At 36.7% G+C, this 19252-nt stretch overlaps 2 protein-coding genes across 2 annotated transcripts; one reads left to right on the forward strand and one right to left on the reverse strand.

Annotated features, from left to right (window-relative positions):
• Nucleotides 1–4937: 4937 nt before the first annotated feature.
• On the forward strand, nucleotides 4938–7432 carry LOC103448226 (uncharacterized). The gene is made up of 3 exons (XM_008387476.4): nucleotides 4938–5252; nucleotides 6616–6653; nucleotides 7149–7432. The coding sequence occupies exons 1-3, from the start codon at nucleotides 5177–5179 to the stop codon at nucleotides 7260–7262; spliced, it is 228 nt and encodes a 75-aa protein (XP_008385698.1). The 5' UTR covers nucleotides 4938–5176; the 3' UTR covers nucleotides 7263–7432.
• Nucleotides 7433–7568: 136 nt separating this feature from the next.
• LOC103448225 (uncharacterized) lies at nucleotides 7569–13466 on the reverse strand. Its single transcript, XM_070807912.1, has 6 exons — nucleotides 13242–13466; nucleotides 12997–13062; nucleotides 10077–12384; nucleotides 9438–9584; nucleotides 8563–8861; nucleotides 7569–7722 (listed from the first exon to the last, which is right to left on the reverse strand). The coding sequence occupies exons 3-4, from the start codon at nucleotides 10533–10535 to the stop codon at nucleotides 9522–9524; spliced, it is 522 nt and encodes a 173-aa protein (XP_070664013.1). The 5' UTR covers nucleotides 10536–12384; nucleotides 12997–13062; nucleotides 13242–13466; the 3' UTR covers nucleotides 7569–7722; nucleotides 8563–8861; nucleotides 9438–9521.
• Between the last annotated feature and the right edge of the window lie 5786 nt (nucleotides 13467–19252).

The following is a 19252-nucleotide window of genomic DNA, read 5'->3' on the forward strand; positions in this document are numbered from 1 at the left end:
CATGTTCAGTCTATCCACCATGACAAACTTGATCGAAGAGCTGAAAAATACATGTTCATTGGATACTCTTCTACCACCAAAGGGTACAAATGTTATAACCCTAAGTCTAAGAGGGTTGTCATGACAAGAGATGCATACTTTGATGAAGGAACTCCATACTACCAGAATGTTAGAGATGGTTCTAGTCATGGGGAGCTCTTTCAAAATCTATTTCCCTTACCAAATCCAACTACAGTTGAAGATGTCTCAAATAGTATTGGTGTTCCACAAGATGACACCAAACAATGTGTCTAATCCTAGTGCTGAGGAATAAGAAGATATCACTTATTCAAGTAAAGAGTTCATCATCAACAAGCCTGCTAGTTTAGCCCCAACACGTAGGTATCCTACTCATGAGTGTTATCGTCCAAAAAGACTGCAAGAATATGTTACTTACACTGCAAGGCATCCAATCGCCAACTCCATTACTTATCACAGAATGTCACCCTCACATTTTGCGTTCCTTAGTACAATTTCTAGTCATTATGGACCCCAAAACTTTCAGGAAGCCAATCTTTAAGATATGTGGAGAAAGGCAATGAAGGAAAAGCTGCAAGCCCTTGATGAAAACCAAACTTAGAGCATTGTTGAATTGCCAAGGGGAAAACGGGCTGTCGACATTAGATAGATCTATAAAACCAAATTCCATTTAGATGACTCCATTGAAAGATATAAGGCAAGGTTGGTTGCTCGTAGTTTCACTCAAACCTTTGGAGTGGATTACAAAGAAACCTTTGCACCTGTTGCAAAATATGAACACAATTAAAGTTTTATTATCCATCGCAATCAATTATGGGTGGTCCCTGTACCAAATGGATGTTAAGAATGTTTTTTTTTTTTTTTTTGCATGGTTAGAGGAAGAAGTCTACATGAAGTGACCTCCAGGCCACCCCTCAAGCCTGTCATCCTAATTTGGTATGTAAACTTTATAAAGCCATATATGGATTGAAACAATCCCCTCGTGCATGGTATGCTAAGCTTAGTTTAGTCATTGAAGTTGTTGGATTCAAGAGGAGTAATGCTAACTCTTCTCTATTTGTTCGTAATGGATCACTTGGGAAACTTGTTCTTATATATGTTCATGATCTCATCATCATTGGGGATAATATAGATGAGATTACAAGTCTCAAACATTCACTTCGACAAAAGTTTGCCATCAAAGACCTTGGAGTGTTAAAATACTTTCTAAGTATCGAGATAGCCATTTCCCAAAAGGGATTGTTCTTAACCAACGCAAATATGTGCTTAATTTGCTACAAGCGGCTGAAATGAGTGATTCTAGACCCAGTTGTAGTCCTCTGGACAATAAGCTAAAACTAGACATTGTGGATGAACCTCTCAGCAACATCACTCACTAGCAAAGGCTTGTAGGTAAGTTCATCTATCTAACCATGACAAGATCTAACATCACCTATGCAGTTAACATAGTCAACTAGTTCATGCACGCACCTACTTTAGCACATTTGAATGTGACTAGAAGGATCCTATGTTACCTTAGGGTGCGTTTGGTATGTGGGACGGGACGGGACGGAACGGGACGAGGCGTTCCGTCCTGAAATTTGGTGCGCCAAAAATGGGTGGAACGGGCTGTTCCACGGGATAGATTTTGGGTGTTTTTGCATCCCACCTCCCCCCTGGAACGGGTTTGTTCCACGTCTGTGGAACACAATGTTTTACCATTTTAAGACAAATATACCCCATGTCTTTTTCAAAAATTACACCTTCGTTTCGTCCCGTCCCGTCCCGTCTGCGTACCAAACGCACCCTTAAAGGGTCCATTGGGCATGGTACTTTCATGAACACAAATGGTCATACACATATTATAGGATACATTGATGCTGATTGGGTTGGTAATGCTACTGATCGTCGATCTACCACTGGTTATTGTACCTTCGTTGGAGGTAATCTCGTCACTTGGAAAAGCAAATAACAAAATGTCATTACTCGCTCTAGATCTGAAGCAGAATATAAAGCTATGGCATCCATTGCATGTGAGCTCATCTGGTTAAAAGATTTGCTTTCTGACTTAGGGTTTCCTATTCATCAACTAATGTCCTTATTTTGTGACAATCAAGCTGCCATGCATATCACCTCTAATCCTGGATTCCATGAGAGAATTAAGCATATTGAAGTGGATTGCCACTATGTTCAAGCACAGGTCCAATCTTAAATCATTCAAATAAACTTCACTTGCAGCCATGAACAACCTGTAGATATTTTCACCAAGGCGCTTCCCACAACTCAGTTTCATCTATTACTTTCCAAGCTTTGATAAATCAATCCCCTTGATCCAGCTTCAGGAGGAGTACTCGAAGATGAAAGTCAACCAAGGCAATTAAGGCTAAGTAGTAAGGGAAAGTGTAGTGCAGTTGTCTCTTCTAGGGTAGCTGGTTGCATTAGTCAAGGAGTTTATTCTCCATGTCTTGTCATGTCTCCTTATTGTCAAGCAATTTAAGGAAGGCAAGACTTTCGTGTCTTCAACCTTGCCTTTATATTGTAACCCGGCCTCTTGTTCTTCACACAGAAAAATATATACAAAACCCTCAAATTACAACAAAAATCAACAGTGATGAATCAAAGTTGATAGAAAGTAACAGATCATGGAAAAAGAATATTGGAAGTGCAATTGACATGAAGAAGCAAAAAAAAAAAAAAAAAAAAAAAAGACCAGGAACTTAAATTTGTGCCTGGTTCATATTAGATCACCATAAGGAAATATTCACCACAAAAGAAGAACCTGAGCAAAGAGAAAGGTAAAAAGAGGGGGAGGGGAGAAGTGAAGGCGCTCTACCTTCTTTCCTTCCACTAGTGACTACGGTCACTACTGTAAATTTTAAGTAAAAGAACAAGTAATGTTTATCAACATAGTAATTTTTTTTTTAATTGTGAGGAAATAGAGTTTTTTTTATTATTATTATTTTATTTTATTTAGAATCATGTGTCAACTCTATGTCCGTTAGATTAAAAGTTTTAATGAGACAAGCAGACTGAGTGGAAAAAAAGATGGTTGGTACAATATCTAGTTGTAGCACGGAACTTGCATGCTTTTGTTGAACAAAAACTTGCATCCATGTTTTTGTAGTAGATAATCTATTTGCAGAAGTGTAGAATTATGACTCCTTGTAGTGATGTGTGAAAAAATCATAATATATATGGGGATATATCAATCTCTCTATTGAGGTAGGAATCCTACACTATTTACAATTGGAAATTACATTCCTATAATACATGCTATAATTATGGAGAAGATTCACGTTTAATTAATGATATTCTGACACCCCCTTCAATCTGGACCAGCCTGGTTGGAAAAATTTGAAACAAAGAAGGGCATGATGAGACTGATGAAGAGCTTTAGTGAGGAGATCAACCAGTTGGTCAGCAGAGGGAATATAACAAACACGATGACTACCAAGAGCAGCCTTTCCACGGACAAAGTGATAATCAAGTTCAATGTGATGCGTGCGTGCATGTTGAACAAGATTGGCAGTAAGATAGGTAGCACTCAAATTATCACAATGTTGTAAAATAGGTGTAGTCAAGCAAACTCCAAGCTTACCAAGAAGAAAGAAAACCCAAGTAGTCTCCAATGCACGCACATGAGCAAATGAGCGATACTCAAACTCAGCACTAGAGCAGGACACGGTTGTTTTTTGGAGCACCATGATATAAGATTAGAACCCGAATAAATAAGATAGCCAGTAGTAGAGCACATATATCCGGACAACTTGCCCAATCAGCATCCGAATAGGCAGATAAAGAAGTAGAACTCTAATGACCCATATGAATGCCAAAATCTAAAGTACCTTTAACATAGCGAAGAATTCGTTTAGCAGCATTCAAGTGAGTAGTATGAAGAGCACTCATATACTGAGCAACCATGTTAACAACAAAGGAAATATCGGGACGAGTAAGGGTGAGAAACTGTAGAGAGCTAACTAACTCACAGAAAACAGTGGGTGAAGCAAGTAGAGAGCCATATGTAGCAGTAAGAGCAACCCTTATAGCAAGTGGAGTCGAGGCCAGGTTACAGGAAACCATATCAAATTTTGTACTTGGTGTAAGATTCCTACCTCATGTTTCAAAAAACTTAATCTTTTGATTAAATTGGAATGTGTGGGATGTGTGGATGCTTAGAAAATTAAACGTTACACTTTTCTATTTTATTTTATTAAGGTGTTGGAATATGCTTATACCTATTAAACCATGGTTTGTTTGGTTTGGTTTCGATGTATGGTTTAGTTTGATGTATTGGTCAAATTCAAACCAAATCGAATCATTGAGTGCTAATTGGTTATGTTATAATTTTTATGTCAAATTGAAGTACCCCACACTTATTGGTATATGTGTGTTATTTATTGTGTGGGGTCCCTTTTTGTGTGTAAATATAGCTATATATTTACATTACAGAGTGGAGGATTTGAGCTAAGATAAACAATAGACTAGAGCAATAACGTTGGGTTAGAGAGTTAATTGTTAGAGTGAGGGGAGTTTTTATAATAGTGGCATCACGTTGGTTGGTACTTGGCCCATCGATAGGGAGACTAAATTTGTAAGTAAAATGTAGTAAACTAAAAAATATAGAAGTTGATTATTGGATTAGTATTTAAGTGTATAAACGTGCTCATTTTCAATTGGTGACAATCATTTAATTTGTAAATTTTATCTACAAATTTAGGCTCCTTACTATTACTCTTTCTCCATTCTACTTGGTGAAAGTTTAGAAACCAGTACGTATAGTTAGTATACAAAACACGTTTAGATTAATAATCAATAATCCGCTGTCGTCCAGCGGTTAGGATATGTGGCCTTCACCCAGGAGACCCGGGTTCGATTCCCGGCAACGGTACTTCTTAATTTCATTTACTTTTCTTTTTAATTTTCAAAAAAAATAAAAATTTGTGCTTTTAGTAGATTATCAGAAAGACAAGAACATTAAACATCGGACGGACGCCGAGTCCAACTCCAACTCACGGAAGGCTTCCATAAACCCAAAAGCCCTACTTCTGCATCTGCTGCTGCTTCTGCGTTCGTGTGTGTGCTCTCCAAGCAAACTTGTGCCCCACTCCTTTACTCTCTCTCCACTTCCCCTATTTATTATTTCTTCGCCCACTTCCTCTGCATATCTGTTGAGAGAGAGATGGCTAAGGAAAACAGCTGCTTGACTCGCGTGGCCACCGGCGCTGTAATTGGCGGAGCTATCGGCGGTGCCGTCGGTATTTCTCTAAAACCCACTTTCTAAATTTGCTTCAAAACCCTTGTTTTTGTTCTTTTCGCTTTCTTCTGTTGCTTATCTTGGGTTGTTGTGGAATCATCCTTCGATGTTCTTATTTAATCTGGGTTTCTGAGATTTTGTTTGTTCGAATACTTTGCGATCTTTTAAATGCATGTTGTTTGGTTTGTTTTGATGGGCATCTGGAAATCAAAGCTTTAGGTATTTCTGTCACTTTATTTTGGATTTTCAGTGAGTAGGTTAACTTGAATTATACCCACATTGTTATCGTGTAACGAGGAAGTATAGATCATTCGATTTTGTTAAGTTTCCGCAATGTCTTGATACATATATAGATGGTAGGCCCTTGTTGAAGGACTTTGTTCTCATGTTTTATGATGATCTTGATTCCAATTACTGTATAACTTTCCGTTCAGATTATTGCCACTCAACGGGGATCTGAAAAAGGAATGGGAAACCTTGACGTATTATAGCAAACTTTAGCTGGCCTGAAATTGGCAAAAGCTGATCACCTATTTCTCTTCTTGACTTTTCTTAAATCTCTGAAGAATCTCTCAAGAGGTCGCACTTGGTGCGATGGCAAGTGCCTTCGCCCATGAGCGGTAGGTCTCGGGTTCGAGACTTGGGAGCAGCCTCTCCATAAATGGGGGTAAGGCTAGCCGACATTCACCTCTCCCAGACCCTGCGTAAAGCGGGAGCCTTGTGCACTGGGTACGACCTTTCTGAAGAATCTCTCACTTGTTACTGAAAGAAATGTTTTCCTTGTTTTCTCTCAAGTACTTCTCCAGGCCTGTCATGTTTTCTAATGCTAATAGTACACTCCCTTCTTGTGCTAATAGACATCCCGACCAACCCTTTCCTTTCCCGGGCAGTATTTACAAAGCTAATCACGTTATCAGTCATCAGTTTTCACTTCCACCTTGGTAACTAGTTTGTTGTATAACATGCACTTCTTCTACGGTACAAGTACTATGTGATATTGACATGTTATGTAAGTTTAACGATTGTATAAAGTGAAAACCTAGAACAAGTAAGAGACAAGTAAAATCATACATTTGTTCTACATGTTACAAATCCGTCACTACCCTACTCCGCATGTGTAGGGAATATAGCTTAGACATTAGATTAATATAACATTTTGCTTCCTCTGAAAAACGTTTCTTTTGTTAAATCTGATGATTCATTACTACCTTAGTCCACATACTTCTTTCGGCACTATAATAATATAAGAGTTGTGGATTATGTAGTCTGGAACATGATCTTTTATGATAAATTAGTCAGCTAGCTTGAGAAAAAATGGATATTTGCTTTACCTTGTCTAATCGTAATTTATCGAATATGTCCAGGTTCGGTGTATGGGACATACGAGGCTTTAAGGTTTAAGGTACGTCCTCAGATCTAGCCTCTAGTTATTTTCATCGTTTTAAATACAAATTCCACAATTTTCTGCTCATGGTTTTTCGTTAATACTTTTTTGAGCTTCCATGACGATTGTCTAAAAAAAACTGAGAATACGGGAACATCCATCTGAACAGTATGTTGTTAGGCCACAAACACCAAACAAGAAAATGGAGTGACCTTCAGGAAAAATATTGGCTGTATTTTGAGTGATGGTCATGCTAGTGGCATAAGATGAATGAAAACTTCGAATGGTACATTTGTGATGATTCAATTTACATTAGATGGTCAAGTTTTCTAAATGGGTCTCTGTGTTGAGAAACATAAAAAATTTACAATCCCACCATTCGTCAATATGTGATAAGACTTTGTATCATTGCAATTGTTTTTCACATGTTAAATTATCAAACAATGCTATCCCTTAAAGAGTCTGCCATGCTTGCATTTAATTTTTTTTTTCTTTTCATAATTATGCTTGCAGGTGCCAGGATTTCTGAAGATCAGGCACATTGGACAAAGAACAGTGTCGAGTGCGGCTCTCTTTGGTCTTTTCTTAGGTGCCGGGAGCTTGATACATTGTGGGAAGTCATATTAAGCTCTTTCCTGCCTTAGATGAAGTAATTTGTTCTGTTTACAAAGTTTTGCTTTTGAACATGAAACTAGATGCTGCGCAGCAGGTGTGTCGTGGCGAATAGTTGTTTCTTCAAAGTCGGTAGTTCTGTTCTGTTGTTTCTGCCTTTAACGTTATATCGGAATTGTTTTTTATTTCTGTCTCTCAACGATTATTCATAGTTGTCCTACGGCGATGCAGACAATTGGATTATCTTAACCGGTTACTTTGTGTGTTAGCTGACTAGAAATTTTGGCTATCTCATCGATACGTTCTTTCAATAAAACAAGATAAAAAAGAATGATTTCAAATTAAACGTTGCGCCACCGATAAAAAAAACAACTTTAACAATACATCAAAGACATGTACAAGATACGAATTTTAATATAACACGCAAATCTAACATAACCCATATCCAAGTCCACAGCCCAAAACAACCAAAACCCTAGATGAATCCATAACCCAAAATCCTAATTATCATCACGAATTGAAGCTGTGCCGTCATTGAACCCACCGCATCTAGCCATAAAGAACATGTAGAACAAAGAGACACTCTGGAGAAGAGTCAATCTCCAATGATCCAACTGTGCATGATAGCGGAAAGAGTAGCAACTACAAGTCGTCATCAGTTTAATTCCTATAAAATAGTGAGACAGATTTATGGAACACAATTAGCCTTCATTCCTATCGTACATTTAAATCAAACTTTGGCCTTAGATTTTTTTGTAGAAAACTGGATATATGGACGATGATACATGAATGTACAGCTACCCAATAATCAATATATGAAACATTTTTATCATGCCTCCCAGTGGGATAAAATCTTGGCTCCACCACTGACCATGCCCTATTTAAATGGCCGGTGTTCGTGCCATTCGGGCCGGCTCGCCCGTTTGATACATTTACATCCCACCGAGACAACACCTACTCTATCAGCTACTCAATCGGGTATAAGCTCACCACCTACGTTCAATTTCTAATACTGGGCCTATACTGAATGCCTGGTGATCAATGGCTTTGTTTTATCGCAGTAACAATACAAAGGATGACTATTATATGCAGCTTGCTAATTTTAAAGAAAATGCTAGGGAACAATCTTGAAGAAAATGCTAGGGCTCACAGTAAAAGCTTGCATAAGAAGTTATACGTAGGGAAAGGATTCAATTCCATCATCGTAAGATCATCCCTTGATGCCTGCAGCACTATCAGATATATGGGTGAAGTACCAATGAAGAAAGAAACAAACTACGCTTCCCACTCTATTGGGTCAACATGAAATAATCACCAACATCAATAGCTAAATAACGAAAAAACGAGACGCATAATAGCCAATGAGTGAGATGTACTTAAGTCGTCCATATCTAACTTACCAGTATGGAAAAATAAGATCCTTATGTTGCATGACTTTTAGCTCAAACCCTGCATTCGAGTGAATTTTCTGTGAGCAACATTTGTCTTTTTTGGAGTTTCGAGTAATCTTGGTGAGAATTTTTCTACTAAGATTGGTTGGGTTTCCATTTCACAGGTCAAGAGAAGAGAGCACAAGCAGCACCATTGTGGCCCTTGTCAAGATAGCAAGGCAACCTGGCCATACGAGAGCAGAGAAAAAAAATACCCAAGGTAAACAAAATTAAATGAGTGGGTACAACATGTTATAGAAGGCGTAAAAGTGCTTGGAGAACAACAATGCTGAACAAAACGTAACAGCTACTTGCTACCCTAAATCACTTCAAAAATTAAAAACATTGTAATAAAGATACACATCACAGGATTTTTTTTCATTACATGATAGAACTGTAGCATTACAGTATCACAGGATGTTTTTCATTACATGATAGAAGTGTAGCATTAACAGCTGACTAAGAATAAACACTGATGAAAGCGGAAGCAATCCAATATTTCCTAAAACAAATTTGGCGTGTTATACCTACTTAGTAATAAGCTTGTGTACTTTAAACCAAATGTAGGTGAGACTTTGTACTCTTGATTTTAACAAACTGTCATGATAGTTTATGGAAGAGTAAGCCATCCATATATCATAATGGTAGCATGATTGAATAGTGAATACGTAGACAAGATCTACACCAAGGTTACCAGAAGTCGAAGAATAAAATGAGAACAAGAGAATTATTTTTTTTGAAGGAGAATTTAGTGAGGTACCTTTTGTGAAACCACCAGAGTATGCAAACAATTAGAATATATCTCTTGGATACTAAAATATTGCAGTTGGCAAGGATTCCCCCATCAAAACATTCTGAATACAACCTTTTCATCTTCAGATTGCATGTCCACTTTCAAAAGAAAGACCTTGCGAACAAAAAAGTGTAGCTATGAGCATTGACATCCGTAAAGAGTAACAAGAAATATAAATCAAAGGTGAAAACAGAAAACTAATAAAAAATATATACAAGGTTCACGTCCTATAACTTTTCACAACCATTTACAAAGCATATCGTAGTCAAGCTAGCATGCCTTCATTCTAACCAATAAAATATAACAAAAATATAACACTGAATGTCAAATACTCATGTAGTCATGCGCTGAAGAGAAGAGTCGAAGATCGAATAAAAGAGTCAAATACTCATGTAGTCATGCGCTGAAGAGAAGAGTCGAAGATCGAATAAAAGAGTCAAATGTCGTATAACATTTAATGATCTGATAAATGTCACATATATAGAATGGACTCATAAGATTTATAACTAGTCTGATTTGTCTGTTAGTTCTAAATTGTATCATAGATCAATCATACACTCAAGATCAAATTTTACAATATGAGATATAGAAGCCTGAACAGCTTACCTTCCAATGAAACGCATTACATAACCCATCAGTGTCACTCCCATTAAAATACTTCAATAACCACAAAATGGCAGAGCGGTTTATCATTCCTGCTGAATCATGAATGACGAGATCCCCATTTTTGCCCTCAACTTTTTCTGAAAACTCAGCCAAGCTTTCAAATAGCATGAAGCCATTAGATACAGCCCATTTAGCCATAACAGCAGAAGCAAAATCCTGAAAGACACTGTTAGGTAATAACATGACAGCCCCAACAAGCTTAGGCATGGGTGGACAGCAACTACAGAGTGTAAGAAGACCTTCAACCGCAATGGCACTCGCATTTGCATCTAATTTCTCCAACCAGAAAAACTTTGAAAGTAGTTCCTGCACTTGCACCGTGGAAACGGCTAGCTCTGATCTAATCAAGCCCCAGAATTTATGTTGTTCAACACAATCCCAATTAAAGGAATTCTTCATTAAGCGGAAAACTGTTTCAGTATTCTCACCAAAAATGGAAAATCATTTCAAGCCAATCTCAATCTGTATATTAACAAGATCAGCATGATCTAATTGACCAACAAGTAGCTTGATGATGCCATCCTCACCAATGGACATATCAGAAAGATGAGAATAGACACTGGAAAACAAGAATTTTAATCGCTTCCTCTCCCACACAGAACAAGTCATTATGTCAGAAAAAAGGAGCCGTGGCAGAGAATTTTCAGCATCCTTGAATAAGGCAGTTCTTGAATACATAAGGAAGCATTTGTAGGCAGCAAAGGCACCATCGACTAACATTGCAACTAACTTCTTTTCTGCTTTAGAAATAGATTCAATGGTTTCATATGAGTTTTCAGTTCTGCCATGCAAAAAAGAAAAGTACCCATTGACATGATATAGCAGCAGATGGATGCCTGATTCACTTGGAGTAATAGCATTAACGTCAACCATGGCACCTCCAAAAAAACCCACCATGTGTGCCTCATAAGCTAGTCTTGATGCATACGATAATAACCTTGCTCCAACTGGAAAACCATTCTTTAACCAGAATAGAAGCATAGCTTGCATATTTTGATGCTTAGAAAGAACAAACATACGGATAATTAAGGATGTGGCAGACCCAACTTCATCACCGTTTTCAGGACTATCTGGATGAGAGGAGAAAATAATTTGGACCCACTCAATTCATACAACATTCTCATTATAGAAGATAAAACATCAGGGAGAATGAAGCCACTCTTTGGTCCTTGGCCATCAAAACTCACAAATAAAAGTAACAGTTCTTCCAAAGTATGAAGAGCCATTGGATTTGAATTTTTAATTGCTTCTCCAAGATTATGAATCAAATTGTCTATATCATGAACTTGACCTTCCCTGGCCACTACTAATGGACTATGGGAAGGAGCTGCATCATCTGATATCATAACTTTAGTTTCAGCTAATTTGGTTCCAAATCTGTCTCCTTGGCTACATTTAGGTTGCCATTCTGTTAATGGTAATGGAGTTTCCATACATGAAGAGTTCAAACTCACAAAATCACCAGGACGACAAGCTTGTTGAACCTCCTTAGAGATTTCAAATTTCCTACGTGACAAAAACCTACCAAGCCTCTCTTTCAATATAGGAGACAGTGCATCACAAGAGGTCAAGACATCAAATGAACGAATCACTCCTCTCTTAACCAGTACACTAAAAGAAGATGACACACCTTTAGCTAAGATATCGTAATGTTCCACATCATAGTTGTCCATAAGAAGGAAGAAAAATTCAAGAATAGTGTGAGTTACATCAATGTATCTGGGTATAGAATAGACCATTAATAACATTGCAGGTTCAATATCCATAATATTGTCTACTCTTTCCTCGAAAAAGAGCCAATCATAAAGTAGAGCTAGTTTCACATTTGCTTCAACATAATTCTTAGTGCAAGATTTGAAATGCCAACCCATAACAGCCCATCTTGGAATGACATCTGACTGAATGATTTCATTCGTTGGGTGGTAAGGACAACATATAAAGCGAACAAGGTCAATTATGAGAGTCTCTCTGTTTGGTTCAAATAGATACTTCTAGGAAAACCATGCCTGATGACGCTTCTGGTTTCCCAACTTCACATGAGTGAGCAAAAATCGTAAATGGGCCTCCATTTTGGAGTAATCCGAAGTAACATATAATCGCTTGGAGTCCTTATGTTATAGAGTTGTGGAATACCTGAAAATCCCTGAGCTTTAAATTCGCCGCGATTAAATACCAAATCCTTCCATATTGCTCTAAACTTGGGTAAATGAACCAAATCTTGTAGAAGTCGAACAAGATCCCTGCCAATCTTCAAACACAAAGGAAACTTCTCCTTAAAAACTTTAATGCAAAAATTGACCTCCAATTGCTTTAAGTAAGCCCAAAATCGAACTCTCCCCACACATTATCCACCTACTCTCTAACATAGTAAGAAGTCCTATTTCTTTCCCAGCTCAACCGACCATCTTCATTACGATCTCTCTAATAGATATGGGATTCACATACCCACCTAAATTAGAGAGATTGTAGACAACACGAGCACTAGAGATGGTTATTATAGAGCAACGTCAATTTTGACTGAAACTATTTTTCTTAGAAACAATATTTTAGGCATGTGGGTTATGCACAACCTCATTCACGTAATGTCTTCTTTTTCCGTTTTTCTGTCCAAGAATTTTCTTTTTATTAAAAGGCAATCTCATTGATGTAATAATCTTACTATTAAATGTTCAGAATCCTACATTAATATTAGTAAAATACAAATATGAATATAGGTATGAAGGGTTTTCTGACATTTAGTATGAACGGTATAATAACATCGGCAAGTAAACGCAATTGTTTCGTTAAACCTATAACATTTAGCCCTTCATGACTAGAGATTAAGCTGGATAGAGCAAGTGATTATGCAATAGAGCAATACCATATTCAGATGTTTTAACAAACACCTGGTGTGCAACGCGGCCAAGAAACCCCAGCGCCTTCTTAACTGGCAAAGGCATACACAACCAAGAATTTCAATTTCAAGGAGCCTATGGAAACGATTGGTGGATAGCAGACAATAGGAAACATCAACTCTACAGATATACGTATACATATATGTGTGAGTGTGTGTGTGTATATATATATATATGTATATGTATATATTCATGAAAGAAGAACACTTACATACACGACTATGCACGATATATCGGGGGAGCTCGACGCGAACTTGATTACTTGGCCGCTGTGACTGAGAAGAAAAGACGCGGAAGGAAGAGAAGGTCGGGAAAACGGTGACGAAGCAAGCGTGGCGACATAGGTGCGTGCGAGTAACCCAAGTATCACGAAAGGGTAAATGCTACGGAACAAATTTAGTAAACAAAACGCATGAAAGTTGATAATTCACGTTCTTATTTCTTATTGTTACACATTATTGAATTTGTAAATTTAGTTTACTTAACATTACTCATTGCAAAATCGTTTGCGTTATTGAGAATACACTGCTAAGATCATCTCCAACACTTAGAGATAAAAGTTTAAAATTTTAAGTCATAACCTAGAAACTATTTTTTCCCTTGAATAGTTATGACCTAAAATTTTAGGAAAACTAATGAAAGGGTTTTAAAACTTTTAATTTTATGCAAAAGTCATCTAATAACTTTATTTAATAATAAGAACAAGAGGAAAAAAAAAGAAAAAAAAAAGAACCTTATCAAACGCGCGTGTAGTCTCCTTTGCCACTGCATCTTTTGACTGCTTTTTCTAGTCCTCATCAATTGGGGTCCAAAAATTGCCTTGCGAAGCAACTCCAATCTTGGCAGCTCCAATATCTATAAAGCACACACCTCTATATATTTGTACTATATATACATAAACACCCTGCTACATATTATACATTATAGACATATGAAGCACTGAAGAATACCTTGTGCAACTTTATTTACGAAGCCACTACCTTTTATACACACAATTTTGATTTACATGATGCATAGATTAGACGAATGCGATGTTCCCAGCAATTTTTATCCACGAAACTAATGGTGCCATGAGATGCTTCAGAAATTGTATGGTAACCAAAATTCAGGGTTTTTAGGTACACACACATATTGAAATGATTGAAGATTTGAGATGTTTATGAAATTGAAGGACAAGAAGCGGGAGTACAATCTAGGCTCATATTCGTGGGTGTATTCGATTTTATTGATTTCATTTGTGTTTTATTTATTTTATTTTGTAGAGGGAGAAGGTGAGATTGTAGGTGGATGAGAAGAGAAAGCCACAAATGGACAATAGAAGAAAATTAAGTAATTGGCGTAGAAAGTTAAGAAATTAAAGAGATAGAGAAAATTTGATGAGTATCAAAGAAAATTAGAAGAAGAAAATATGTTTGGAAGGTAAGAATGTGCCAAGAAAATTCAAGAAGAGGAGAGAGAAGAATATAGTACCGTTAAGTTTCATAAACAGTGTAGCATCATTAAGTTTCATAAATAGTGTAATACCATTAAGTTTCATAAATAGTGTAGTCAATGTAGTATCGTTAAGTTTTATAAATAGTGTAGTACCGTTAAATTTCATAAAAAGTGTAATAAGTTTCATAAATAATGTAGTACCGTTAAGTGTCATAAACAATTTGTGTGAGGACGCGTGCCTCAGAATTTTTTTTAATATTAAAATTATATCCTTTTTAAAATTTAAATTCTTTTGTCATTTTTATTAAAATTTAAGTCTTTTTCTTTAAACAAAGTTATGGCATAGTTTTTTTATATTAAAATGTACTTAGCCCAAGCCCTTTTCATGAAAGTTCCTAAAATTTTAGCCTAATTTTTTTGGTAACCCTTTAAATTTTTTTTTTATAAATTATACTAATTTATTTTTATGAAAATTTTGACCTAAAAATATTTGAATTTTGATAATTAATTAAAAATCATACAAATACATAGGTATTTATAAAATTTTAAGTGAAATTTGATTTAGATAATTATTTAGACATTAGATTTAATTTTGGTCCGTCATATCTTTTTTTTTTCTTTGTAACCGTTAGATTTAATCTCATTTGATTACAACCGTTGATTTAGGAAAGGGATCCCCGGATCCCTTCCTCCTAATCCACCAATTCAGGTAATCTGTGCCGTTGAAATTTGATCAAATGACTGAAGTTATTATAACTTTTAAAGTGGGCCCCTGTTTGTAGCCATTGGATCAAATTTCAACGGCACGGATTCCCTAATTTAATGGATTAGGAGGAAAGGATCCAGAGAGGATCCCTTTACGTTGATTTATAAGTAAAAAATAAACAAAGGTTTGAAATATGACATATTGTTGGGTCCAAAATAATTTAAGCCCGGCTTAATTTCCGAGGTGAATTTAGCCCAAATATATATTCTCTCCCAAGGCTTATTTTAGCCCAATGGTTGGTAGTAGTGGGTTAGATTCTAATTGGTTCGGTTCAGTTGTTTTCCAGTTCGGTTTGGATTTTTTTTTATTTTTTAAACAATATAGTCTGGTCACACGGATCCTTTAAATCTTATTTCTATAAGTTCATGTCGAAACCTGCATGTTTCATATATAAAACCACAATTAAGCATTACTACCTAACACCTGCAAGACTGCAATACTAGATGGAAGCAGAATACTCTGATTACAACAAATCTTCTGTTCATAATGGTTTACATGGAAGGGAATCCTCTCCAGATCCCTTCCACTAATCCTTCTCATCAAACAATCCGGGCCTTTAAAATTTGATCCAACGGCTACAAACAGGGACCCACTTTAAAAGTTATAATAATATTAGCTGTTGGATCAATTTCAAAGGTCCGGATTATTTGATGAGGAGGATTAGGTGGAAGGGATCCGGAGGGGATCCCTTTCCAGTTTACATCCGTCGGTTACAGAGAAATTCCTTCAATATTTATGACACAAAAGAAACTAAGGATACTATCTTGTTGCTTACTTGTTAAGTTACTGTACTAACTTTACCATGAGAGACTTTTTGTAAAAGGACTCTATGTAGGGATGGGCAAAATACCCATGGGTTTGGGTAACCGCGGTTACCCGCCCATTTAAAGTTCACGGCTATGGTTATGGGTAATCGTTTAGACGAATAAACGGTTATGGGTATAACCGTTTATCCGTGAAATTTAAATGGACGGTTATGGGTATTACCTGTAGTTATAACGGGTATCCATCGGTTATGGGTATTACCCGCGGTTATAATGGGTATCCATTTACCCATTTAATTTAATATATGTAAAATTAAAAAAAAAATTAAAAACCCTAAATTTTCAATCTCTTCGCGTCTTAAACGCCCCGTCTCCCGCTCATCTCTCCTTCCTCGCTGCCCTCTCTCATCTCTGCCGCTCATCTATTAAATTAACAAATTTCCATAATTAATTCTTTTCAAACATTGACATGCGAGAAGTTGTATATATAAATATTCTTGCTATAATTAGCTCCTCCAAAGTGATTAACGACCGCCCAACCTTCAATCTTTCTCTCAAGAAAAAGATAATTATGACTTCAGGTATGTTTCTTTTGTGCTGGCTTTAGTTCTTATATGTTTTGAAATAATTATTGTGAACTACGAATGGTTTGATCCCTATGTAGGGAGAAATTTTTAGGTGTTCCCGTCACCCCATATCACCATGGAGACTTGGTGTACCCATCCAATCAGGGGATGCCACGTTTCCCATTAAAGAATCTTTCTGATTTATTTTTTAAGAAAATCAATTAAACAAACACTTTAATGGGAAACGTGGCATCCCCTGATTGGATGGGTACACCAAGTGTCATGGTGATGTGGGGTGACGGGAACACCTAAAAATTTCTCCTATGTAGGGTACGTAGGCAGTCTAACGAGATGTTAGATGCATCCATATAATAACTGAGACTAATTAATTGAGAAAATAGCCTTGTGTAGGGGATTGAATAATGTGAGGGACATTGGTGGAAAATGTGAGATTTAACCTTATGAATTAGTGGTTAAATGTTAGTCATAAATCAATGTGTGAAGAATCAAGAATTTGAAGTACGGAAACATAATTAATGATAGTTAATTAAACTAGTGTCTAGTTGGGCTTATCACCAATAATTATTCCTGAAAATAAATAGTTCGGGAGTAGGGCGTTACAGCTTATGCATTTTTATGCCATTATATATATATATGTATGTATGTATATAATTGAAAATGCTATAACATGGTTGAGTATTAAATTGCATCATGGTTTATATATATGTATATTAACTGCACATAATTATTGTGAACGCTTGAAGTGCAAAGGTGAACGCAGGACACCCAGGTAAGTTCAGGTGAGTTTATAGTATTAGTTGAAATGATGGAGTTATGGCATGACTATATAATGTATTAAGCAACTCCGACACTATTGTTGGAAGTATGCCCACAAAGCCACTCATTTGATGTAATAGCTTTTTGGAATACTTAATGTATTAAACTTTTATATGTTTAATGAAGGGCAGAGCTTATTGTTAATCACTATTTATTGTATCATGTGTTTAAGCAATAAGGGAATCCTAGGGATGTATTTGATCTAAGAGACAAGTGATCTAAGTGAGTTAGATTATCGAGACCATTCTCTTATGTTCATTCCTAAAACGTTCCTAGCCATAGGATTGCCAATTGGGCATTGACAATCCGCTAAGGTTAGTATGTGTTATGTTGACTCAAGCGTGAGTATGACTAGTCTCAAGTCATTTAGTGTTGGACACTAAGACAAACACATATGTGCTCGAAAGAGTAATCGAGTACACTGAACTACGATCGAAAAAGAGTTCGAACATACATGTCATGTAAGAACTCGAAAGTTGCAATATGCAAAGTAGTCCTTTGACCTGAGGCATCATAGATGTCTAATGGTTAGGTCCTTGATCTTTGATCATGTCAACGGCATTCCATCGGAGTGTCCACGGCATTGTTGGGGTCAAGCTATCTAGTCATGTAGGCATATGAATGCACAACAAGGGATCTCTAACCTTCCATAGTGGAAGGAGAATACTCTAAGATATGATTCGTAAGTCTTTGGCCAAAGCAAATGAATATGACTTAGGAAGTTTTTTCCAATTCATATTCAAAGGAATCATATAGAAAAGTATCACATTGGATAGTAGACATAAAACAAACTATCACTTAAACAATGTGATTAAGAGTATTGTATTAGAGAAGGACCGTATTGCATTGTAGTTGTAACTGGATAGGTTGTCCAACCAATTCTACTTAGCTTGGGTAACCATGACATACTGCTAGGTGTCACTCATGGTTTGTGGAAGCCCTAATGACTAGCAAACACTAATCATAAAGGGAGAATTGAAATGTGGTTTCAATTCACAATCGATCGTTAAGAGTAACAATCGCCCACTACCTCGCTAATTGGAACCTAATGGATCGTACACCGAGTAAGGGCGATAGTGAAGAAATTAAATGAAATGGATATGCAATTAAATGGTTTAATTGAAGAATGGTCAAGATTAATTAATTAGTTAATTAATTACACGAAAGGTTCGTATTGGGCTTTTAAGTTGGTTTTGGGTTTCGGGGCCCAAAAGTGTTTTGGTCCATAAGGCCCATTATGTTTAAGTTGTATGACAACTAAAACAAAATGGGCAATAAGCCCAATCACAACATATAGGCCGGCCATGGTGAGGAGATGGTGAAAGTTTGCTTAATTGCAAGTTTGCTACTCACCAAAGAAAAGTGTTATAAAAGCAACTTTATAACTATTTTCTCATTAGGGTTTTCTTTGAGGCAAAGAGGTGAAACATTTTCTCTCTTTCTCTTTACAAAGAGGCCGGCCACTTAGGGAGATTAATCTAGCAATCTCTTCTTCCCTAAGTCATCCATTTCATCTTCACACTTAACCCTTGGTGTGGAGACTTAGAGACACCAAACTTTTGGTGTTTTGGAGATCCTTTCCTTACATCCACAAAGTCCAAAGGAGCACAAAAGGAGAAGGAAATCACAAGCAATATCCAAGGAGCTAGGAGGTGACTTGAAGGCCCTCCACTTGGGTGAATCCCTTGTGTAAACAAGGATGAGCTTCAAGGGTAAAGAAACTCTAAATCTTTACTTCTCTTTAATGTTGTTAAAGAGTTTATTGGTTCACCATATACTAGGCTTTGAAAGTCATGGGTTTTATGAATTGTTTTTGAATGCATGCCTACTTTAATGTGTTAATAGTTTGCATATG

The sequence above is a fragment of the Malus domestica genome, chromosome 11, assembly GCF_042453785.1.
Source record: "Malus domestica chromosome 11, GDT2T_hap1".
In the NCBI taxonomy this organism is placed as follows: domain Eukaryota; kingdom Viridiplantae; phylum Streptophyta; class Magnoliopsida; order Rosales; family Rosaceae; genus Malus; species Malus domestica.

What these genes read in the sequence shown, in the direction of transcription:
- LOC103448226 (XM_008387476.4), top strand. Translation starts at nt 5,177, where the DNA reads ATGGCTAAGGAAAACAGCTGCTTGACTCGCGTGGCCACCGGCGCTGTA. An exon ending in AGCTATCGGCGGTGCCGTCG is followed by an intron (nt 5,253 to 6,615) that starts GTATTTCTCTAA and finishes GAATATGTCCAG; the next exon opens with GTTCGGTGTATGGGACATAC. An exon ending in ACGAGGCTTTAAGGTTTAAG is followed by an intron (nt 6,654 to 7,148) that starts GTACGTCCTCAG and finishes TTATGCTTGCAG; the next exon opens with GTGCCAGGATTTCTGAAGAT.
- LOC103448225 (XM_070807912.1), bottom strand. Translation starts at nt 10,535, where the DNA reads ATGAAGAATTCCTTTAATTGGGATTGTGTTGAACAACATAAATTCTGG. An exon ending in GTAATGCGTTTCATTGGAAG is followed by an intron (nt 9,585 to 10,076) that starts GTAAGCTGTTCA and finishes TTTGTTCGCAAG; the next exon opens with GTCTTTCTTTTGAAAGTGGA.